This window comes from Cebidichthys violaceus, unplaced genomic scaffold (genome assembly GCF_023349555.1).
Source record: "Cebidichthys violaceus isolate CVI_PGR_0920_01 unplaced genomic scaffold, fCebVio1.0.p SCAF_101, whole genome shotgun sequence".
Lineage (NCBI taxonomy): Eukaryota > Metazoa > Chordata > Actinopteri > Perciformes > Stichaeidae > Cebidichthys > Cebidichthys violaceus.
In genome coordinates, this window is record NW_027176265.1 from 127,019 (window position 1) to 150,938 (window position 23,920).

At 40.6% G+C, this 23,920-nt stretch overlaps 1 protein-coding gene across 2 annotated transcripts in view; it reads left to right on the forward strand.

The window, feature by feature from the left end:
• The first annotated feature begins 1,641 nt into the window (after positions 1-1,641).
• atp13a3 (ATPase 13A3) overlaps positions 1,642-23,920 on the forward strand; it is a 33,722-nt gene continuing 11,443 nt past the window's right edge. For both annotated transcript variants that reach the window (XM_068729195.1, XM_068729204.1), the window contains exons 1-19: positions 1,642-1,847; positions 8,888-8,968; positions 12,611-12,697; positions 12,794-12,967; positions 14,322-14,543; positions 16,458-16,528; positions 16,849-16,932; positions 17,309-17,378; positions 17,984-18,118; positions 18,552-18,624; positions 19,395-19,526; positions 19,780-19,962; positions 20,275-20,432; positions 21,173-21,361; positions 21,629-21,690; positions 22,259-22,409; positions 22,648-22,767; positions 23,110-23,127; positions 23,663-23,816. In XM_068729195.1, the coding sequence (XP_068585296.1) occupies positions 12,647-12,697; positions 12,794-12,967; positions 14,322-14,543; positions 16,458-16,528; positions 16,849-16,932; positions 17,309-17,378; positions 17,984-18,118; positions 18,552-18,624; positions 19,395-19,526; positions 19,780-19,962; positions 20,275-20,432; positions 21,173-21,361; positions 21,629-21,690; positions 22,259-22,409; positions 22,648-22,767; positions 23,110-23,127; positions 23,663-23,816 (2,047 nt within the window). In that variant the 5' untranslated portion in view covers positions 1,642-1,847; positions 8,888-8,968; positions 12,611-12,646. The remainder of the gene's footprint in view (positions 1,848-8,887; positions 8,969-12,610; positions 12,698-12,793; positions 12,968-14,321; positions 14,544-16,457; positions 16,529-16,848; positions 16,933-17,308; positions 17,379-17,983; positions 18,119-18,551; positions 18,625-19,394; positions 19,527-19,779; positions 19,963-20,274; positions 20,433-21,172; positions 21,362-21,628; positions 21,691-22,258; positions 22,410-22,647; positions 22,768-23,109; positions 23,128-23,662; positions 23,817-23,920) is intronic.

Here is a 23,920-nt window from a genome sequence, read left to right on the forward strand (position 1 = left end):
ACCAATCATTACACACATAGTGGCTGTTTAACTGGAGTTCAAATTGCATAACATGTCTCCTCAACTCTACTGAGGGCTTTAATTGTTGTAATAGATTCATACATTTGGTTTAGTACACCTGAGAACTTATTCTGTTGACAATAGACACAAGTTGCTGTTTTTCCATCTCTATTTCCAAACACACATCCAATAAACTAAAGAAAAAAAAAGATGTGTTTTTTACTCCGTGAAAGCTGTCTGATGTGATAAGTGCTGAGCTAGCATTGCTTCATCTCTGGGCCTCATCTCTGTCCCTTCTGAGACTGGGCCAAAGGAAAACAAACTGTGTGTCCCATATAAAAAGGTGGAATTCTGTTTGCAGAAGTCATGAAGAGCATGGATTAGCACATCTGAAGCAGCGGTGGGGAATGGGCCTTTTTGTTTTTCTTGGCCCGTGCGTCAGTGATCGCTCCAATGCAGCGGACATGGAAGACGCTGGATAATTTCAGCCTGCAGGACCTTTTGTTCACCTTGCATGGGGGGGAGAGGGGGAATTGTTTAGGAGTAACACAAAATCCTGAATAGTTGCAGTGAATGAATAATTCTGAAACCGAACGCTGACTAGTGAATATCTAGTCATTACTGAATAACTCTGAATAAAAGATTATATACTAGTGAGTTGCTTGACAACTTTGTTAAAGGGGGGACTCCACTGATTCTACACATAAAGTAAAACATAAAATAATCAGTTTTCTTGTATTAACAGCCTGGGAAAATGTATAATATCTGGCTCTGGAAGACATTTCTTAAGTGTAAAGAAATGACCCCAATGATGTGTTAGCTTGGGCACAAGACTTTGACTTGTAGAAAGTCTGCATTTCAAACGGGACGAGTTTAAAACCACCAGGCATTTTTGGTTGCATCAGGGGAAATGTAGGATGTAGTCTCAGATCTAGAATATATTGCCCTCCTCTGCTTTGATTTTGAACAAGATTTGATTACTTGCAAGTCCCTCACAGTCCATTTGATCAACTTGTGCATATTTTTCCAATAAAAAAATATTAATGACTGGATGACCTTTCTTTTACACTATTGACTAAAATGCTAAGGTTCATGAACAGTCTCTCCACAAGGCAGGGCAACGTGATCTGCTAACAATGCGGGATCAGTCTAAGCTGATTTTGTGCCTTAATGGTGTAATTTGATATATTTGTGAAAAATGTTCAACTAACCAAATTACAAACAATAATTGACATGCAGTGAACCTGGCGGCTTTTGTGGCCGCTGGAAGTCTGGGGCCCAAGAGCTGTTGCCTGCTTTGACCATTTGGTTAACCAGCCTCAATAATCACCACTTTCTTAAGACATTGTTTATGAAAACTCCAGTAAACCAAAACGAATCACTACTCCCTCATAATATACTATTTTTGTCCATGCATCGTACTGAGCTGAATCCTCCCTAAGAATGGATCATGAGTTCATTATAATTATTACCATCATGTGTCTTTTCTGTGGTAATTTCAAGCTGTGACACATGGGAGTATAATGGACTTTCATTGCTGTAATAGTGTATTTAGGTTACTTTAGGATGCGCGCTCTTCACCTTGCGTAGTCTCCCCCCTCGTGATGTCACAACATGTCACTTCCTGCCGTCAGACAGCCAGTTCAGGCCAGTTCACTACTGCTACTGTAGTACTCAGTCTGAGCTGTCAACACACAGCAGCCAACAATTCTGCCTGTCTGCCGCGACAACATTTTTCTATCAACATTGGTCCATTTGTCTCTTCAACGACGTTTTCCTTCAGATAACAGCTACTCCCGTCTCACCATGACTCGGAGGTGATCTTCAGCGTGTCCAGGTGGTTCTGGGTGAGTGTGTGTTTCATGCCTCGCTGTCACCATCACCCATGTGTGAGTCGCTACCTAGCTGGGGATAAAGCTAACGGTAGCTAGCCGATGCGTGTCTGAGAAAACCGATTACGGTAGTTTCTTTTTGAAACGCTGTTTCGCTCCAAGATTTTCTGAATCCGAAAGCGAGAACAGCATAGGAAGACACATGCTGGTTGTTATGGAGGTAGTCACCAAGTAACGGGCTAACAATGGAGCTTGGGCTAACGTTAGCCAAGCTAGCCGACATCCAGAAGCACTTCCTGAGGCTTGGAGGCATGATTCGTTGTCAGAAATCAGGTATTTATCGCTAGGGAACATCATGAGGGTAACATTAGCTGGTAAAAACCCATGCGCTAATTGTGTTACAATGTAGACCTATAACTGTGGAGTTGACGTGTCTTTGGTCCTTAATTGGCTTTAGACTGAATTATTAGTAAGTTATTCCAACTATAGTAGCAATTGATCGCATAAGTTACGTAATTTCATCACAATAGAGTGTATATATGTGTGTATATGTATGTATGTATATATATATATATATATATATATATATATATATATATATATATATATATATATATATATATATAAATATAAATAAATAAATAAAAAAACACCTGCTTTTTGTTAACCTCTAGCTTTGTCTCATTCCTGGTAAACACTGGTCGGGTCTTCTGTACTAGTCAAACATATCATTTGAATTACCTTATACAAAACTATGCATATATGTATAACGTTATATCTTTATTTTAATATGTTGCTATAAATCATTGTTGATGTTGTTAGAAGTTTTAGCAGTTAATTTAATTCATTCATCCCAGGACGTACTTTAACATTGAGGAGTTAACGGTATTGTGTTCATCAGCCATCAGGTCACTCCAAAATTGAATTAAAACTGCCTTGAAGTAGCTGTTTTTGCATTACTTATGGTCTCACACTGTCAATGTGGATATCATTCAGAGACAGCTGGCTGTTATTTATTTCTTTGTGTTTGCTGCGGCATGGCTGACATACCTGGAACCACTAACGGTTTAAGTAAACAAAGGATCAGAAAGGAATTGGGCGTCAACACCGATCAATTAAAAAGTGTCCTGATCGAGTTCAAGTTTATTTGTGTCACGCAATTGGCAGTCGTCCAGTGGATCTCAGTACAAATGTATTCACTTTGTTAATTGTTGTTCACTTTTATGTTACATTAACAGAGACAGTGAGGCTGAGGGGATAATTAGTTTATGTGCTTTTATTGAGGATGTGACCTTTGAGATGAGAGGAGTGATATCCACACATAGCAAGTGGTCAGAGTAGACATGCCCAACTGGTGAGTCACCAAATCCTCACATTTCACAATTTGTGTAAAAGCACTGAGCAGCGCTAATTATTGCAGCGCTACAATTTAATTTGAGTGGTTCCGTCTAAATTAAGTCAGAGAATAGAAGTAGAATTAAGTTTGCTAAGAGATCAGCAAAGCTGGACCAGGTAATTTAATCAAACTGTCTATGTTTCATGCTTTGGCTTAGTTTTTTTGTACTAGTTTAGAAAGTTTGACTAGGGTAAGATACCGGATCAGTTTCTTAATTGTAATAAAAAAAACGTATGTATCATTTTTGGGGGGGGGGGGGGGGGGGTACTTTATTTTCTGATTTCTTTTAAACAAATTACTGAACACAAAACACAGAAAGAAACCCCAATTCCTTATTTTTCCATATGAACCCAATTAAAAAAACAAAGAACAGTGTATAGAGTGTTATATCCTTTTAAAAAGATGGTTTTCTGGCTCAATGATCACATTGCTATGGTGCTGTCAGTGATGTACCTTTGTATTTTAGATAAGGCTGCCATATTTATGTAAGTATCATTGAGGGCCTGGCCTTAATAGCTCAAACCATGTTACACATCTAGATTCCAGCAATCAAGTAATTGAACTTGCCCTTTTCACCTTTTAACTTTCTTCTTCTCTGTGGGAGAGCCTAAGGTCTTTGAGCCAATGCCTCAAAACCTTTTCACAGGTGAGCTTTAAGACAACACCGTGTTGATGGAAGGCCTGCCAGTGTTGACTGAGAGTGGAGATGAGAAATATCCCAACATGGTAAAAGTCCTGTCGGCAGCCCAGCGCTGTTTGGTGTGGAAGCCCCACAGCGATGTGAAAAGAGAAGCAGATTTTTCTTGTGCCAGTTTAGCGGTTTGCTTCCAACAAGAACGGGACAAACCAGTGGCCTGCTTCAGTCGAAGTGAGATGAAACGCAGAAACAACTGTGAAATTTAACACAGTAACGCAAACCTGAGAATACAGTTGTGCAATTAGACGAATGAATCGGGCATTGCTGATTGAAAGTGCATTTCTGATTTGATTCATAGTGTAAATCGGGAGGACTCTCCACTAACTCAGGTAGTTGTTTATTTTAGAATTGATTTAAAGATTTTACTAGGGGATTATAAGGCCTTGCATAGCCTGGCCCCAAAAAATTTGAGCTTTTAATCCCTTACAAATCTGCTTGCCGTCCTCAGACAAGGACGTCTTGACTGAATCCCTCAAGATGTTGGCTGTCGGTTGTCAGGTGCTTTTGGGACATGTATAGTATGGAGGACCATCATTTGTTGTTGTGGTGGTGTGTCACGCACGGTTTGCTCTATCTCGCACTCATCAGCAGCAGCTTCTCAGACGATTTGTGACAGAAAGCTCAGGACAGAACTGCTGTTAGATCCAACCTTAAAGTGCTACTCATGATGATGATGATGATGATGATGAAGCAGTGCAAGAGATAGGATCAAATCAAAGCAGCCGTTTCTTCATTCCTTTCTCCGAACTGTTTAAACTGTTAAAAAAAAAAAAAAAAAAAAAGACGAGATGACACCCCCACACCACTAATCCATCTGGCATTACAACGGTGACACAGCCACACACTTGTTGCGCCCTGAGACTCACAGTGGATCATTTTGCGGTCGCAAAACTGTTGTGAAGAAACAGCAACTCCTGAAAAAGTGACCAATATGCTCTGTGGACATATGAAACTCTAATGCATTAAAAAAAAAAAAAAGCACACACAGGAACATAAAATCTGATAGTAATAGGGGTGTGTTTGATTGAGACAGTGAGGATACTAATTGAAATATATTAAGATATTATTTCTCATATTTATGATTGTATTAAACTTAAGTCTTTCATCTTGGTTTGCCCTAATAAAGAGCTTTTTGAGAACATTTTGCTCATGAATTTAGGAAACTAATTCAATAATCTGTTACATCCGTATAAAAATATTATTACTCACCCAGGGTCAATATATAAGCTGCTCAATCAAGTAAAACGTGTTTTAATCTCTTGCACATTGTTACACGCAGTTTTTCACAGACTGTCCAACAATGCTGCTGTTAATCCAAGAGCATGTGGTCTGACTTAAAATTCAGCACACTTTTGATCTGCAGGATTATTGTTTTTTTTCACAGGAGTGGAGCTCTTATACAGACTCTTTTTTTTTTTTTAGATCTTTTATTTTTTACCTCATTCACTCCCTGATCTCATCCATGTGAACTTTGAGCGTTGGTTATTGAAGCCTGGAACGTAAGCAGTTCTTCTCACTTGGTTGTGACCTAAAGTGTGCATATATCATCTCAAAACACACAGAACATGTGTTGACGTTTCACTCTGAGGTGGATCCTGGACTAATTATAAGAGGTGTGGATGTTTACTTCATATTTCAGTTTTACAAGGCGATTCATAATTTAAGATTGAGCTGATTTGATAGTTCAACAAGCAAGAAGCTGTTAATTGCGTATCTAACCTGCTACTAATGATGAAACTGGAAGTGGTTGTGCGCTTGTTGCGTTGGTACCTTCCGCTCTGTTTGCATTAATACTCATGTTCTATCCTGGCAAGTTGTTGAGAGGGAATTGTTAGATTCATTATGTTATCAGTGCTGGTGGTCTCTGTTCAGACAGCAGAGGAAGTGCAGAGAGTCATAGATTTTTAGTAAGGCCGGTGGTCGCAGTGATAAACAGCTTGATTGGCCCGTGAAGGGGAACAAAGCTCGGCTATAATGTCCCATGCGAAGGAGGGGAAGTGATAAAGAAAGCACATTGAGTGCAGAGCATGATGGCAACAAAACACTTTTTCCTCCAAATGCTTCCATGAATTATAGACTTCTGTCATTAGGTCATTGGTCATTGTTCACTTTTCCCTTTCTGTCTGTGTGTTGAGGAACAAGACAGAAAGGGAAAGGAGAACATGTCTCGTCTTAGCTTTCCTGGATTGATTGATTTGTATACTTTTGCTGTGCTCATGTTCAGGTTTTTGTGTGTCTGAGCCGCGAGTCTCAGCCTCACCCAAAAGTCAACTTTGTACTGATAATATTTAGCAAATGATGATATTGAGACACTTGGGCCTTGAAGCATGACTGTAACGTAGGCTTCGGTTGACATATACATTGATGCATGATAATTAGCTTTTTAAAACTTTACTGACTAAAGACTTAATGTGACTTTTTGAATCATCAGTCAGTGACGAAATGATAATCAGATTAATCAGTCATTTTTCAAGCAGAATTTTAAAATATATTCTGGATTCAGCTTTTCAAATGCAAGAATTCACTGCTTTCTTTTTGTCTCGTACACAATCAACTAAATATGTTTTGGCACTTGGACTGTTCGGGCAATTTAAGAACAAAACTTTGGGTTTCTGAGATATTGGGATGGGCATTTTTCTGAATGTTTACCAATTTTGTATAGATCAAAGGATTTATTGATTGAGTAAATACTCAGCAGATAGAAAATGAAAATGAAGCCCTGGTCCCACCATTGTTCAATCATTGGCAAAGGTCAATTTGCTAATGATAATGAATGTATTACTGATAGTACATTGAAGGCAATTGATGAGTTGGAGTCAGGCAGCTCACAGTACAGTCAAATAGATTAATAATGAATTGTGTCTAGCGATGATCACCTCATAATACACAACAGCCTGTATAAAAGCTGTGCTTGATCTGAACAAGATCTGCTTTCTGCTGTTCATGTTTTCACCTCTGTTGTGGTTTGATACACATTTTGTTTTCTGACCACTTCCAGTTTCTTTCCAGAAACACTCGGGATGCTAATTTTTAATTTCTTTCTGACGTATTGTAGACACTCATTAACCAATCGTTAACCATTAACAGACAAGATTAGTGACTCGCATGCAGGGGTGCTGCGGTTGAAGTTGCCTAACTGCAACAATAACCCATGAACAGGTTAAATCCATCATTTATTTCCAGCTGCAGTGTATGCGCAAAACAGGCAACTGTCCCCGGTTCACCCATACGGGAGTTAGCAGCCACGATGTTGCGTGCATTGTCGTGGACACATGCAGCCACTTTCCCAGTAAGTTTGTTTTTAGTTCAGCTTTGAGGTTGTCAGCTGTGTGTCTGCCTGGCGTACTCTGTCAGGGCTTCTGCCAGTGCATCACAAGCCTGGCATTACAAGGTGTGTGTGTGTGTGTGTGTGTGTGTGTGTGTGTGTGATGGGTATGAATCTAGCAGTAGTAGCTTGTTTGAGGTGTGACTGAAATATCTTCAATAAAAGACCATAAACAAATGCTTTCGATATGAAAACGTACTTAATTCTTAATGTCAGTTAACAGTTAAATGGTTAATTATTGAGCTCACTAACACTGATGATTGTCATGTTTAATCTTATAGTTTGATAAAAGGTCAACAGCTGCCCTGTGTTTTATTTTCCCAAGCCTGCATTGCTTATTAATACAATAGCAGACTAATCAAATGAGAGACAACAATGTGGCTTTAGGCAGGGCTGGATAAATCTATAAATATCTCTGAAGTCATGCTGACTCTTGGAGGCCCTAGAAGGGTCCTCTGTATTTCAGTAAAAAAAAAAAGAAAAAAAGAAGAAGTGTTTTCTCCGGTCGCCCTCACATTTATTATAGTATTGCATTGGTATTGTGACAGGAGCACCAGGCCTCGTGAATGGAGGGGAGTCAGGAGGAATCACCTGACCGTTCTTCCATATACTGCAGCCATTTGAGCATGAGGTCATGATTAGTTGCTCAAGGCATGCAATGCTTATTATGTTGCCACCAACAGTACCTATGTTCTTTAGTAACTGTGGGAAATAATCACTGAGAATGAAGCCTAAAATGGTCACGGTCTGAGTGGGACAACAGAAGTCTGCAGGCGCTGGTGAGAACAGGAAGAAGTCAATCTGAATTTGAGGTGATGGTAAAACCTTCACTTACCCTCCAATCTGGTCTAGTAGTCCATAATATTCTGTACTAAAATCTGCATTAGTGTGGACATGGTCTCTGTTTAGTTTGTCAATGTTTTAACTGCAGAAAGGACAACCAAATGAAATGAATGTCAGTTGTTGATCCTTACTTAAAAGGGTGTCCTATCCAGAACTTGATAAGTGCTTACGTGATTAGTATATGCTCTCCAACATTGTGCACCTTGGCATGTGCTTTCACATTACCTGGTAACTATTTTGCTGCAGCGCAATACACATTAACCATTATTGTTTTTCCCTTTTGGATGATATGTTACTGTTTTGTGAAAGTCTCTCTTCCCAGTTTATCATCATAGTCAATTTAGTGGAAAAATGTGAAGTTTTTAAAAGCTGTGTTCATAATGTACATTGTAAATTGGGCGAAAAACCATAGACTGCATGTCAATGCGAAAAACAATCTGTCCACGTTTTAATTGTTTTGAATGGTGTGTTTGGCTAACAGCTAACTACACACAGAGCTGACTGCTTCACTGCCGCCACTCTGCAGCCAGAGACACAGTTACTCCTTGCTTTATTGGGCATCAACCTTGTGTTTACACTTGCATAGCTGAGTAAGACGAAGTGTGTGTGTGTGTGTGTGTGTGTGTGTGTGTGTGTGTGTGTGTGTGTGTGTGTGTGTGTGTGTGTGTGTGTGTGTGTGTGTGTGTGTGTGTGTGCTGTATTGTGTTCATTCAATCACACAATACAGCAGACACACCTGGCGGAGATCCGTCCTCTACTAAGTCCACCTTTCTAAATGTTTGTTTTTCTCCCAGGGTTCCAGGTTGGTGTGGTGAGAGAGCAAACTAACTGTGGGGAGGAGGACTGCCTGGGGCATCGTGTCCCTGGCGCTCAAGGTAGGAGCACAAACAACGACAGTTCCCCATCCCTGCTCTTGCACAAGTTCCCTTAAATGAAAGTTTAACATGACTTATCTCCAGTCTGAGTTAACATGTGACATATTGGTACCCAAGCCTTAAACAGGGTTAATATGTGTGGCTTCTGGGCCACCAAGGTTTAACTGTGTCCTCCTGTCTGTTTGGAGCCTGTAATTTTGGGACCCTGTGCGTTGTCTATTGTTACAACCCTGTGTGATCTGAACAATTGATTCCTTCATAACAGAATATGTAACAATCTTTCCATTTCATCCTTACGGTCAGCCAGAGGTGGTGCTTAACACCGGGCACAGCCTCTGGCGGTCATCCAGGATTCACAGAACCGTAGTTACATCCGTAACTTTCGTAGGGTACAGTAACCACATAAGCTTGATACTTTTAAATCCTTTTTTGGGTGCCATTGTCATTGGTGTGTTATCTGGGAGTCACCATGCCAGGACAGCAGTTTTGTAAAAGACTGTTTGCATGATGAACTGGTGTTGGTATTTCCAGTCACAACAGAGTTCGGGGAGGGATTGTTCTTGTTGCACTGCACCCACTGCCCAGCGCCGGCCAGGGGGCTGCTATTGTAAAATACAAGGAAGGGCTTGGTCCTAAGCAAAATATCCCGCTGTATGCCAGAGAAAAAGTCCACCCGGGTGCAACTGCCAGATAAAAATCAGAGTGTGGGGGGCACTGATACAGGATCAGAGCAATGCAAGATGCAGAAGCCAGGTGGTCCTATTGGCACCGTGGCCCTAATGCACTATGCCAGGGCTCCTCAGAGATAGTGTTTTAACTCTCCCCGTTTCTGTAACTTCATGTGGTTTTTGGATTATTTTTGTTTCTGTTTGGGTGTGTGTGTGCACTACATTCACACCAAAGACACAGTCACTGCACAGAGAAAGGCCATTGTTTTTCAATGGAGACTGCGGCTATGCTCTCCTTAACAGTGGCGCTAGTTTAACAAAACTCAACTTTGACCCCACATACGCTTACTTGTAAAGGTAATGCATTCCTGCAGACAGAGGGCAGATTTTCACGAGTTGGAAGTTTGGATATAACCAGCAATAGGCATAAAGAGAATAGGCAAGAGGATGTGACATTTTTGTTTACATATTTAATTTGATTCGGATGAATCTCAGCAGCTGGTAGTTGAATGAATGGCTGTATCATTGCATGATTTAACATCTGAACGCTTTGCGCATTATTCGTATCAACAGTAAATGTATTTAGACTCTTTTAAATAAAAATGTATACTGAATTTTACAGCAATGTGTACAAGATCAAAGCCACCATTTTAAGCTAAATAATATCTCCCTGGAAACAGGAAGAGAAGTGAAGTTTGAAAATAATCTTAAAAACATTACTCATTCATCCTGCTAATGTGGACTCTGCTGGTTGGGAGTGGAGCTGACTTTTCCAGAAAAAATAACAGTGGATTATATCACTTTTGTGCAAGTTTATGCTTGTTCAACGGTTGTTTTCATAAATGATTCTCATTGGATTTTACTCACAGGAGTTGTATTGCACTTAAAGTAACAAGCACAGTTGTCCTCTGCGGTCTCTCTGCTCAGCATGTGTGTGTGTGTGTTTGTGTGTGTTTGTAGGAGTTGAACCGAGCCCTCAGTCAAACACAGCAGAGGAGAGAAAGACAAAGTGGAGCGACTGCATGTGCCATCATAAATGACACCAAAATCCTATTTTTCCGCTCTGCTAATCTTCCTTACTTCTTCAAGTGACTATTTAAGAACCACCCTTAAAATAACCCTGAAAATGTATTGAGAACTGGCTACAATTCAGAACCAGGGTCCCGGGGGTATCCCTAGTCAGAACGCTGAGTCATTCCCAGTGGTGCACCCAAATAATGTTTCACATTTGCACATTCTAATTGTCACTGGGGGTATGCGAGCAAACTGCTTGCACTGTAGAACCCTGGATGAGGTGTCAGTGAAATCCACAGTGTACCAGTTTGACTAACTGATAACCAACTAGCCTAATTAACCTCTCGTACTACTTCATCAGTTTGACTGTACATGAATTCAGCTTTACTGTTTCTCTCTGTAACTCAATACAATACACGAGCAACAAAATGGCAAACTAGCCTGCTGGAGCTACTTTTAGCCTGCAGCCCAACTGTTTTTTCCAAAAGCCTGTTCATCTTTTGACCTAGATGCCCCTCTCTGTCAGTATCAATGCAGAATTCACATACACACTCACACAAAGTGGTAGTGTGCCCTCCTTGGCAGCTGGCTGGTCCTCCCTGAGACAACTGAGAGGAGGGAATAGGGTCGAGCTTGATATTTGGTAACACGCATAGATTACTCCGTTGGTCTGTGTGTGGGTGTGATGACACTCTTAAGAGATAGGTGATCTGAGATAAAGCAGCTGTCTTGGAAGTGCTGTGCATTCTTGTAGATTGTGTGTGTGTGTGTGTGTGTGTGTGTGTGTGTGTGTGTGTGTGTGTGTGTGTGTGTGTGTGTGTGTGTGTGTGTGTGTGTGTGTGTGTGTGTGTGTGTGTCATGTGCTCAAATGAACTACTGACCTCTAATAGCTTTACCTCAGATGGTCTTCTCAGCAGCAAATATATTTAATGGTGACTCCACTGTAACATATCAAATTAGAGGATGATTATTCTCCTTTTCATTTGAAAAAATTATTAAAATAATTATGGGGTGATTTTTGCAGGGAACTGAACCAAACAACAATGTTTTCCTAAATTCGTAGAATATGATGTGTAGGCCAGGATTTGTCTGCAGCACGACAATATTTAAATTGGTATGCTGACACACATTTTGCCAAAATATCGCACCTCCTGTGGTTTGAAAATTGCAATAGGCCAAATTTTGATTTTGATAAAATGTAATTGTTGAGCCTACCATGAAATCATTATTACAATCTTACACATAATTTGTCCGACTCTCACACCTCTTGCCTCTGCATTGCACCTCTCACCATCCTTATAGCCCGTCTACATGCCACTTACCTGCCCCATGATTCCCAGAGTACCCAAAGGAGCCAGTTTATTAATCACTTGTTCATCCATTATAAAACCTGTTTAAGCTGTTTTAATTCATTTGAATCCTGAAATAAGAACTTTGCAGTATGCTCAGAGACGGATATTACATTTTAGATAATTTAACTGTTACTCTGAGTCAGTGATGTGTTTTGGATAGTTGCAAGGCTGGCTAATTGGATTTCAAGGGTCACCAGCAAAGTTACCCCTTTGCCCCACCAATGTACCATTAGATTTTCACACCAGATTAAATGTTAATTGGCTGCACAGTTGTGGTCACTAATCCTTCTCATAAACCTCAACTATTAAGTTATTTGTAGTGCATGCATGGTTTTGCAACCACAGGAATGCAGAGTTAACTGCATAAAATAAAACTAGTGATGATCTGGGTTTTTCCCCAGGATCATTATATAACAGAGGAAGCTATCAAAGATGTGATAAATGTGTGGTGACAAACACAGCATTTTCCACACAATACTCTTTTTGCATCGTATCACTAGTAAGCATCTTGTGACCCTCTGGTGTATAGTCCCGGTTTTAATTTGCTGTTGAGCTGAAATGGTTTTCCACACTGTTCACGCTGACATTTTGCCTGTTTGTGTTTGCAGTGACTAAGGGAGGAGCTTGGCAAACTGTTCTGCAGCATGGAGAAGGAAGACCTGAAGGTCCTCAACAAAGGGGAAGAGGAGGAGATGGTACGGCTCTTTTTCATTTAACATCAGGGGCCAATGTGTGAATTATTGCTTTCTTCCTTAAAAGACTGCATCCTCTTTTCTGCTCCCACCCTTTAGGAGCTGCAGGGCTACCGTCTGTGTCGTTGGCGGCTGGCCCTGGTGGGCTTCGGGGTGCTGTGTACGGGGGGCTTCCTCCTCCTGTTGCTCTACTGGATGCCAGAGTGGTGCGTCAAATCCACCTGCACCCGTACCACAGCCCGTGATGCCGAAGTGGTATTGCTGCGCTCCACAGTAGGTAGCAAGTGAAGCTGCAATAATGAATCGCTTAGTCAACATATCTCATGAATTGTTTGTCATTTTTAAAGCAAATATTTACTGGTCTCAGCTTCCCAAATCGGACAATTTGCTGCTTTCCTTTGTCATATATGACAGTATATTTAATATGTTAAATAGGGCTGCAACTAACGATTATTTTAATAATCGATTAATCTGTTGATTATTTTTTCGATTAATCGATGAATCGGCGGGGAAAAGGCGAGTGAATAAAAACGTGTCTTTAGTCTTGCAAACTATACCACCCCTGCTTTACTACTGTTATTAACGAGCTAATGCTAACTTGTCATGCTTGTCAAACTGGATAACGAGTAAACAGCAGCACCAGGAGAGCTACTGGAGGGACGTTACGTTCCTCACCTCAAAACAGAACAACAGTAGGATTCTGTAGTGACTTATCCTGCTGTTGAACTCCCTTCCAAGTTCAACAGCAGGTAACCATCAACCAAATTCCTATTTCTGAACAAGCCTCTTTAAGAAGTGAGCAGCAGCAAAATGTTTACACTTGAAGGTTACTCCTAATGCTTTAACCCTAATGAGAGTATTTAAAATGACCCAGAATCAAACACATGGATTACACATAGACGGTAATGGGAGAATGCAAGCACATGTACATAAGCATGAGACCAACACAGAGAGAAAGGAATGCAGACACGAGCACACACACACACACACACACACACACACACACACACACACACACACACACACACACACACACACACTAAATTATCTGTATTCCTGCTGGTGTGACTGTCTGTAGGATTCACTCAGGCATTTACTGTGCTGCTACAATACAACAGTTGTATTCACGCACAGCTTTAAAAGCTGATACTGTACTATATATATATATATATATATATATATATATATATATATATATATATATATATATATATATATATATATATATATATATATATATATATATATGTATATATATATATATATATGTGTATATATATATATATATATATGTATATATGTGTATATATATATATATATATATATATATATATATATATATATATATGTATATATATGCGTATATATATATATATATATATATATATATATATATATATATATATATATATATATATACACACACACACACACACACACACACACACACACACACACACACACACACACACACACACGTACACATGCATCTTTCTTCAGGTGGAGGCATGCAAGAACAGTTTTCCTCCATAATTCAGGGTAACTCAGGGTGAATAATTGATATACAAATGGTAATTTTGTGAATGAAGTATTCCAGGACTACAACTTTGCATATTTCTTTGTCTAGGATGAGTTTCGACGCTGGTTCCTGGCCAGGGTACGAGTGATGCTGGCCCCGGGGAGCAACCCCTTCCACAGCCTGGAGACCCAGACCACCTCCCCCTCCCCTTCCTCTCCCTCCTGTCCCTTCTCCTCCCCCCATCTGGCCAACGGACATAATCCCCACCCCTCCGATGGCAGCCCTGCTCAGGAGCTCATCAGAAGATTTGGCGACTACCAGCCCACACAGGTAGGCACCTGTCTCCACAATATAACACACACACACACACACACACACACACACACACACACACACACACACACACACACACACACACACACACACACACACACACACACACACACACACCTTGTAATGCCAGGCTTGTGATGCACTGGCAGAAGCCCTGACAGAGTACGCCAGGCAGACACACAGCTGACAACCTCAAAGCTGAACTAAAAACAAACTTACTGGGAAAGTGGCTGCATGTGTCCACGACAATGCACGCAACATCGTGGCTGCTAACTCCCGTATGGGTGAACCGGGGACAGTTGCCTGTTTTGCGCATACACTGCAGCTGGAAATAAATGATGGATTTAACCTGTTCATGGGTTATTGTTGCAGTTAGGCAACTTCAACCGCAGCACCCCTGCATGCGAGTCACTAATCTTGTCTGTTAACGATTGACTCACACACACACACACACACACACACACACACACACACACACACACACACACACACACACACACACACACACACACACACACACACACACACACACGCGCAGAATATATCAGTGATGGAAACCATAAACCGGCTGCCAGACTGGCCAAGTATCTGTGTTTTGTTTCCAAAGTTGATAGAAGGGTTGGCAAGTTGTACTCATGTATAATTATTAGTGCTGGGCAACTTATCGCGTTAACGCATTAATTAATTAACGCCGACAATTATGTTATCGCGCATTAACACAGTTTTTTTTTAAATGCAATACACACCGTTGATGCCAGCAAGTTACCCAAACAGTGGAGGGAGGCTTCGGGAGACTACGTTGGATGCAGCGTGTGGGAGAAGTATAGATAAACAAAAGCAAGTCAAGCTAACAAATGCCACAGCGAAGAGGATAGCTACAAACTGCAGGCCGATTAATATTGTGGAAGATGTTGGTCTGAGGAACGTTCTCAAGGTGCGTTTGCGTCGCGTTTGTTGTGAACGCACCTTTAGGATCGCAACGAATGACGGCACATATGAGCCTCCCTTAAGACGCACCATCACAAGAAGAATACACGAGTTGTATGGAAAGGAGAGGACTACAAAAGCGACGACGTTACAACGTGCACCAGCTGTTGCTCTCACTGGAGACAACTAGACATCGCTGGGTAACCATAATGACCTCAGAGTTACAGTGCATTATATTGATGAACAGTGAGAGCTGCATTCACATGCTCTGACTGTAATGAAGACAGACATTTTGCTGAAACGTGCGCATAACATTTTATTCATGTTGCACAGCAGTGGAACTTCCGTTTCAAATGAAGTCAGCACACTTAGCACAGATAGTGCAAGAAATATATCTGCTACTGTGTAAAGGGAATACTGCTGTTAAAAAGCACCTTATTTGTTTAAAGTGTTTGCAAACCAAATGTTATTGCACTTTTGTTCATATAGCAGTACTTTTAAAATAAAAGTGCGCAATACACTACTTTTGAATTCATTATTGAACTTTGCGCATAACAATGCGATTTTAATTTTAATCGTTGCCCAGCACTAGTAATTATACTTGCTTATTTATCAGTAGTGATACCGCAGATTGTAAAATGTATGAGAACAGAACTCTGCCCCTCTCTTTCTGTTTGAAGCACAGAGATGCATGCACTCATTAGCCTCGCTGTCCTTGTGGGTATTCTCCATTGACCACATTCATTACATAATGCCTCATCCCAACAAACTCAACAATACAAATATAATGTAATGTCCTCCACTCATTCAACTATTCAAAGTGATATTATCGAAAATTGTATATGTTGCACTTTGTGAAACTGCTTCTCTCATCAGTTTTCTGTTATTTTTTAAGTTGACTGTTTCTTTCCTTTAAATATGTACGTACAGTAATGCTGTAATGTCTCTTTCCTCTTGCCCCCTCCCCTATTGTATTTCCTTCAGATTCGCTATTTTACCTTCCATAGCACAAAGTATTATTGGAACGACGGGGTGCAGAACTTTGACGTTTTAAAGTAAGAGTTCTTTTATTATCTACACACATTTGACAGGCTATTTTTTTTTTTAAACCAGTTTGCAGACACTTTCACAGCAGAAAAGTCTTCATTTAAAGTGAGCTAAGTTGTTTAAGGGCTTTATCGGGCAGTGTGTGCACAGCATTACACAGCAGTAAAGATAACTAAATATGCACAGTCACATTTGTTAACTAACAAAAAGCTGTAAAGAAAAATGAGGAAACAAGCTGTAAAACGTCTGAATTACACACAACTGTGCCTACAACACAAGTGTTAAGTGTTGACGTTGTCCCCTGCCTTGACCAATATTTCCCCAACAGTGGCCTGGATGATCTGCAGGTCAGCTGCTCCACCCTCCACTTGGAGCACAGTGCAGGCCTGACCAGGAACCAGCAGGAGTACAGGTAACATCACCTGTCTGAAGGAAAGCTTGCACAACTTTAGACAGCCAGATAGGAGGAGGGTACTCACATTATTCTGTTGTTTGAGTTACACTAGCTGCAGTTTATATTCTCAGAAGTGGTCAGGGGAAGTCAGTGCAGAGATGTTAAAATGATAATTTATACTGTACAGAGCATGGATAATTTAAATGAGAGGAGGAAGCAATGAGAGAAATCATCTGGTAATGTTCATGAAAACCTGCATACCCTGTACCTTAAATGGTACATTGCTGTGTAACTTTGCTGCATACCATGTGTATGTTTGCATGTGTATGTGTGTTTAGATATGAAGGTCTGGTTCAAACTTGGCTCACGAATGTCTCTTTCACCTCTTTGTCAGGAGACTGTTCTTCGGAGTGAATGAAATTGCAGTGAAAGTGCCTTCTGTTTTCAAGCTGCTTATCAAAGAGGTAGGGCCCACTTTGCATTAACACAGGCAGTCTTTTCTTTAACTCAGTCTGAATTCCCCTTGAATGAAAGGCACCATGTCAACTTGTGTGCTCATATGTTACAAGTTACAGACTTGTTTGGTTATGGTTTCTGTTCAGTTGCTGCTAAAACAAACATTGTCAAAACCACACTAATTAACCAATCTAACTTTTTCTCTTTCCCAGCTAGTAGATAGAGCATAGTTATGTGCATACTTGTTAAGGAAGGTATTTGGGATATCTACTCTTTGTATTTCTACAAGAGGAGAGTGTATGTACAGTATGTATGAGGTACGTTGGTAAATACTACACTAATGCCCCCTGCAGACCAACACAGTGATGTGGGTCACAACTCGCATTCAAACAACTTGGGTAACATTACCTAATGCATCTCATACCCTTGCACCTCAAACACGGCTAAAGCATGTGAATGTGATAATTTGTGTTTTTTCCCCCTCACTGTCTTGGTAGCATCTTGGTTATGCCCTCAAGTAGACGTCTCGGTTTTTAAATTCATTGTAGTTGTTCCTTCATGCTCTCGCCTCTGCAGTTGCCAAACTAATATGACTCTTTGTCTCCCCCTGCAGGTTCTAAACCCTTTCTACATCTTCCAGCTCTTCAGTGTGATCCTGTGGAGTGCCGATGAGTATTACTATTATGCTGTGGCCATTCTTTTCATGTCGGTCATATCCATAGCTACCTCTCTGTACACCATCAAAAAGGTGAGCTTCACAAAAGGGTTGAGCCGTTTATCTGACCTCATAGTTATGACATGACCTGGTTAAATTGAAATGGAAGAGAAAGTAGATTCATGTGCTCATACACAGGCTGAGAGTTAAGCAATTATCCCCTTGTGTTTGACATTTTGTTATTGGATTATGCTTAGTATAATTGTAATTTAGAGACACATTTATGCCAGGTTACTGAACTTTTTGCTTTTGATGTTTTTGCCGGTTTCTCCGCCCCAACACTTTGATCCAGAGCAAGATACTTCAACAGCTAATGGCCAAGATTAACATGAAATTTCGTAAACGGCCTGCTGTTGCTGGCTACATAGTCAAACTCAGACAAAAACAACTTTGCAGTCACACACGTGGTCATGGGGATCAAGAAGCGGTGTAAAGTTTCTCATCTTTTTTTTCTTTTTTTTTCCAGCAATACATCATGCTTCATGATATGGTGGCAACTCACAGTATTGTCCGTGTGTCTGTATGCCGAGCCAACAATGGTTTGTCAATTCTTTTCATTTTTGTCTTTTTCTGTGGCCTCCGTAGAGTCATTTTTAATAGTAGTGCATGGCATGTTTTATTCTGTTCAGTCTCCTGCTGTTCTGAATGCTTTCCAAAGCAAACCTGATGGTAGACATGTTTTGTGCTTCTGTGCTTGGCCAAACTCAATTACACTAGTTACACTGCTTTGGCTGCTAGGGTGGGAAAATGCAGACTTGGAGAAGAGACATGGTGTATGTTTGATAGCGGGCATGGCATGTGTGTACATTTTAAAAAGCACTCAAATAGTTCTGCACATTCTTTCGTATGTCTGAACTCCTTTTTAAATGAGCGATAGTGTCTGCAGAGATGATGCATGACAGTGTCATCAGGTGTCTTATCAGCTGTAACCCATTTGAAATTCTGTGAGTTGGCCAAAGGACAACATTTAACTCATGCTCAGAATCCGTTTGAGTCTGTAGACTGCTGATGCTTTAATTTACGCATCCATTTACTGCGCTGGCCCTGCTTGTGATACCTAAGCTTTTTTTCCTGCTGCCTAGAGAGGTGTGTGTAATGAGAGATGTACTGAACAAGACAAAATATCTCCTTCCTCACCCCTACATGCACCATCTGATACTGCTACGGCTCATTTACACACGTTACACCTTTCTACACACGTAGCATTTCCTGTCTTCTATTTAGTTACCCACACTGCACTTCACCTGTCTGTATTTAATGCACACATTTACCTTCTTCACTCCTCCATTGCACCCCCTCTTCCTGGCAGAAATCGAAGAGATTTTGTCTACTGATCTGGTGCCCGGTGACGTGATGGTCATCCCCAGCAATGGGACCATCATGCCATGTGACGCCGTGCTGGTCAGCGGCACCTGCATCGTCAATGAAAGCATGCTCACAGGTTAGAGGCGACATCTGGAAATTTAAGTAACTCAAGAGTGAGAACCACTGTAGTATATTTTTTTCATGAACTTAACAAACGGGCACAAGAGACTCCAAACTATTTTTTTTTTTTACTGCAACAAATCACTTGGCTAAATTCCTTGTATGTGTAACAAACTTGGCAATAAACCGTTTCTGATTCTGAAACGGCAAAACGCTTTTCCTGTTAATCTCACAGCAGCCAGTCCTAATATCGATCTAACCCCCATCAGGTGAGAGCGTTCCTGTGACGAAGACCAACCTCCCCAACCCATCGCCCGGGGAGAGGGGGGAGGAGGCTGACAGTGCCTACAACACAGAGGAACATAAGAGACACACACTCTTCTGTGGGACCAACGTCATCCAGACCCGCTTCTACACAGGAGACCTGGTCAAGGCTGTAGTCGTCAGCACAGGTGTGTGTGTGTGTGTGTGTGTGTGTGTGTGTGTGTGTGTGTGTGTGTGTGTGTGTGTGTGTGTGTGTGTGTGTATTCAGAACTGTTAATGTTTGGATAATCTGTAAATTGGTGTACATTTCCTTGATTTCTGGTGTAGAAATGTGGGTACTAAAACATAAAATGTCATAAAGGGACATATCCCTTTTTATTCAGGAAGCTTTTCTATTATGTGCTCTGCAGTTTAATCCTTGTTTAATACAGTTCAGAGACCTTAGCCCCTGTCTGAAATACTTTTCACCCAAAACTTCTCTTAACAACCTCTTCACCCAGGTTTCAGCACAGCCAAAGGCCAGCTGGTGCGCTCTATCCTCTACCCAAAACCCACCGACTTCAAGCTGTACCGTGATGCCTACCTCTTCCTGTTGTGTCTGGTGGCTGTGGCTGGAATTGGCTTTGTCTACTCCATTGTCCTCAGCGTCATGAACAAGGTAATCTCGCAAGTGACGAGCAGATTAAACAAATGTCAATGTTCTAATTTTGATGGGTTCAGAGTTTCAGAAGTAAAGGGGGACGAAAAAAGGGAGTGCAACTGTCAGAAAGTCAAATCTGGGACTGTCCTATAGAACATTGATTGGCTTTGTCTTTCTGTTGATTTACGTACTTGTGAGCTGCTTGAATACAACCACAGTTTTATCTGTTGACCAGCTCACAGTGGCTGAAGCTTGAAAGTGAACTGAAGAGATTTTTTGTTGGCATAAAAACAAACTCTTAGTTACTTGAGTCATTTGATACTTACTGACTGGTCTTTTAGCCTTTCCCTCCCTTGGTGCAACTTTTTGCAAAAGCTTTTGCAACTTAAAAACTGCAAGGCCATACATTTCTCAATCAGTGTGTGCTGCAGAACATGGACTGTTTGAGACATTGGTTTTCCCTTCTCTGTAACCCTTGTTGCATGATTATAGGGATGTTGTAGGATTATAGGGTTGTAAGATAAGCATCATTCTTGGAGGATCTGTTCTTTTGAGTCCTTGCTTTGGATTTGCTGTGGAAATGAGCAGTCAGAGGAGAGACTTTGCTGTACCACACTGTCACATATTTGACTCTCAAAGCATGATTTTAGCAGCCTCTTGTGAACTGAGAATCCCTTTCAGTTTTAGGAGGGCTGAAGACAAGTCATTATCAAACATTCAAAAGTTTCCTGACCTTTTTTCCTTTCTGTCTGCTCCAGGTGCCAGCTAAGACCATCATCATTGAGTCCCTGGACATCATCACCATCACTGTGCCACCGGCGCTGCCAGCCGCCATGACAGCTGGCATTGTGTACGCCCAGCGACGCCTCAAACAACTTGGCATTTTCTGCATCAGTCCACAGAGGATCAATATCTGCGGTCAGCTCAATCTGGTCTGCTTTGACAAGGCGAGTACTAGTGGTTTTATTACTACCGTTTATGCTCCTTAAGTAGTCAGCACTTACCTTAGATATTGCTGAAGAAGAGTTTCCATTTTCTGGAGGCCAACAAGAAAGTACACACCTGAAATTAAACAATATGTGCAGACATATACAACATAGTGATCTGAACAGTAGTACCACTGGAACATTTTGAGTAATGGAGAAATTAGATTTCATTCTATTTGATTTAATCACAAATGTACTTCTAAAGGGATACTTTCTTTCTGCTTACAGACTGGAACTCTGACAGAAGATGGATTAGACCTATGGGGAGTCCAGAGGGTTGAGAATGGCAGGTAAGCTGGTCTGTACTCTAATGAATCAACCGTGGAAATACCACTCTTCCAATACATTTAGGCTGCACATTACTGAGCTGGTATTGCTTTGCTGATTACCTGGTGGAAAGGATTTGGAATGTCTTTGTCGCAAGGTCTCATTTAAAATTCTTGTAAATGTTGAAATCTCACTGATTATGAACTGGGATTATTGTGTGATGATTGTGTCAAACCGCTCGTGAAATTATTTAGATATCAGAAGAGATCAGCTAAATCTTCAACCAGCTAGTATCCACTTGTAATATTTTGTATTCAGCTGCACAGTAATGCAGTTGTTTGTCAGATATTATAATGTGTATGAATATTGAGTGATGATTATTTATTTTAGAAAAATAATAGAGGCAAGAATCAATAATATTAATAATCATGCACTGTTTCTGTACTTTTTTGTTATACATGTAGTTGAAATCCATTGCTTCTGGAAGCATTTTTATTCTCCTCATGAAATATGTTTTTACATCAGTTCTATTTACTTGAGCCTCTCCCAATCAGTAAACCTTCTTTCCTCGTTCACCTGCTGTTTCTCTAGTTTCCATCTGTCAGAGGAAAACGCATATAAGGAAAATCTTGTCAAGTCTCAGTTTGTGGCTTGTATGGCCACCTGCCACTCTCTTACCAAAATAGAAGGCCAGCTGTCTGGAGATCCTCTGGACCTCAAAATGTTTGAGGCTATAGGCTGGGTGAGTTGTTCTGTATCTATTCAAAAGCATAATGTTGGTCAAAGCAGCACAGTGGGAATGTAATTAGTCAGATTGTGGGGACAAATAGCCTTTGGAAATCATTGTATGTGTAAGCAGTGAGAGAGAGTATCTAAAAGATTTTCATTATGTCAAATATGTTTACACATTCTTGATATCTCTTGCTGTTCAATAAAAAAATGTTCTGAACCTTATTTTCTCTAAACCTTTGTCTGCCCAGATCCTGGAGGAGGCCACTGAGGAGGAAACAGCTCTCCACAACCGTATCATGCCCACTGTTGTTCGACCCCCAAAACAGCTGTTGCCCCCAGAGCCTGAGGCATCACCAGAGCAGGACATGGTATGAAGAGCAACCCAGTCGTTCCTAAAAACGACCACAGGTCTTCAAAGTCTGGGAAATATCCACAATCCTATATTTTCATTACAAACATTGAACTATATACAGATCTATAAATCTAATGTTGTTAATAAAATATTAGATTTGGAGAGTGGTTTTTGATATTGTGTTATTCTTTCTCTGACTTTTTTATTCTGCAATTTTTAGTTTATTGGCTATATTGGCTTGTACCTCAATGCAACATAAATGGACGCTACCACCAGAGCACAACAACAGTAACATGATTAATACTGTGAATGATTAGTTTACTTGATTTGACAAACTCTGCTCTTTTTCTCATTCTAGGAACTCTATGAGCTCACGGTAAGTAGTCTGCTTCCTTTTTGAAAAAGTACTAAATAAATAAATGAATAGTAATAATGCAAACTTTTGTTTGTTGTGTGTGTGTGTGTGTGTTTTGTCTCTTTTTGTCAAATGAATTACACTCATAATACGAGTGTAGGGAGGTAGAGAGTTTGTAACCATAACTGTAAAAAGTGATTTACTACAAAAAAGTTTAGATTTTAACTTTAACTAAAATTGGGTGTAATAGTGGCCTTCTATTTACTAATCTTGGCCAGATACAATAAAAGTCTGTCTAAGATGAGCAATTCCTAATTCCTTATTATCCTTAGTCTCAAAAAAATGCCGATCTAATCTGTATAGGTGTCAAGATTTTGTCAACCAACATTAAATTAAGCCAATATCCCAGGAATTGTAATTTTGCGATTGGACATTTACAAGCATTGTTCGTGATGGATATTTCATTGTTTTCTTGACAAGACGGTTATTTGTGTGTGTGTGTGTGTGTGTGTGTGCGTGTGTGTGTGCGTGTGCGTGTGCGTGTGCGCATATATAGTCAGCGTATGAGATAGGTATCGTGCGCCAGTTTCCCTTTTCTTCAGCACTCCAGAGGATGTGTGTGGTGGCTCGCCTGCTGGGGGAGAAACGTATGGATGCCTACATGAAGGGAGCGCCAGAAGTGGTGGCTAGTATCTGCAAGAAAGAGACAGGTGAGTAGTCTAATTACTGTTACTGCTATCTTGCTGTATAGCACTAAAAGTCTTATTTTTAGGGATGCAGGATACATCGGTGGCCGGTATATTTATAGGCCAAT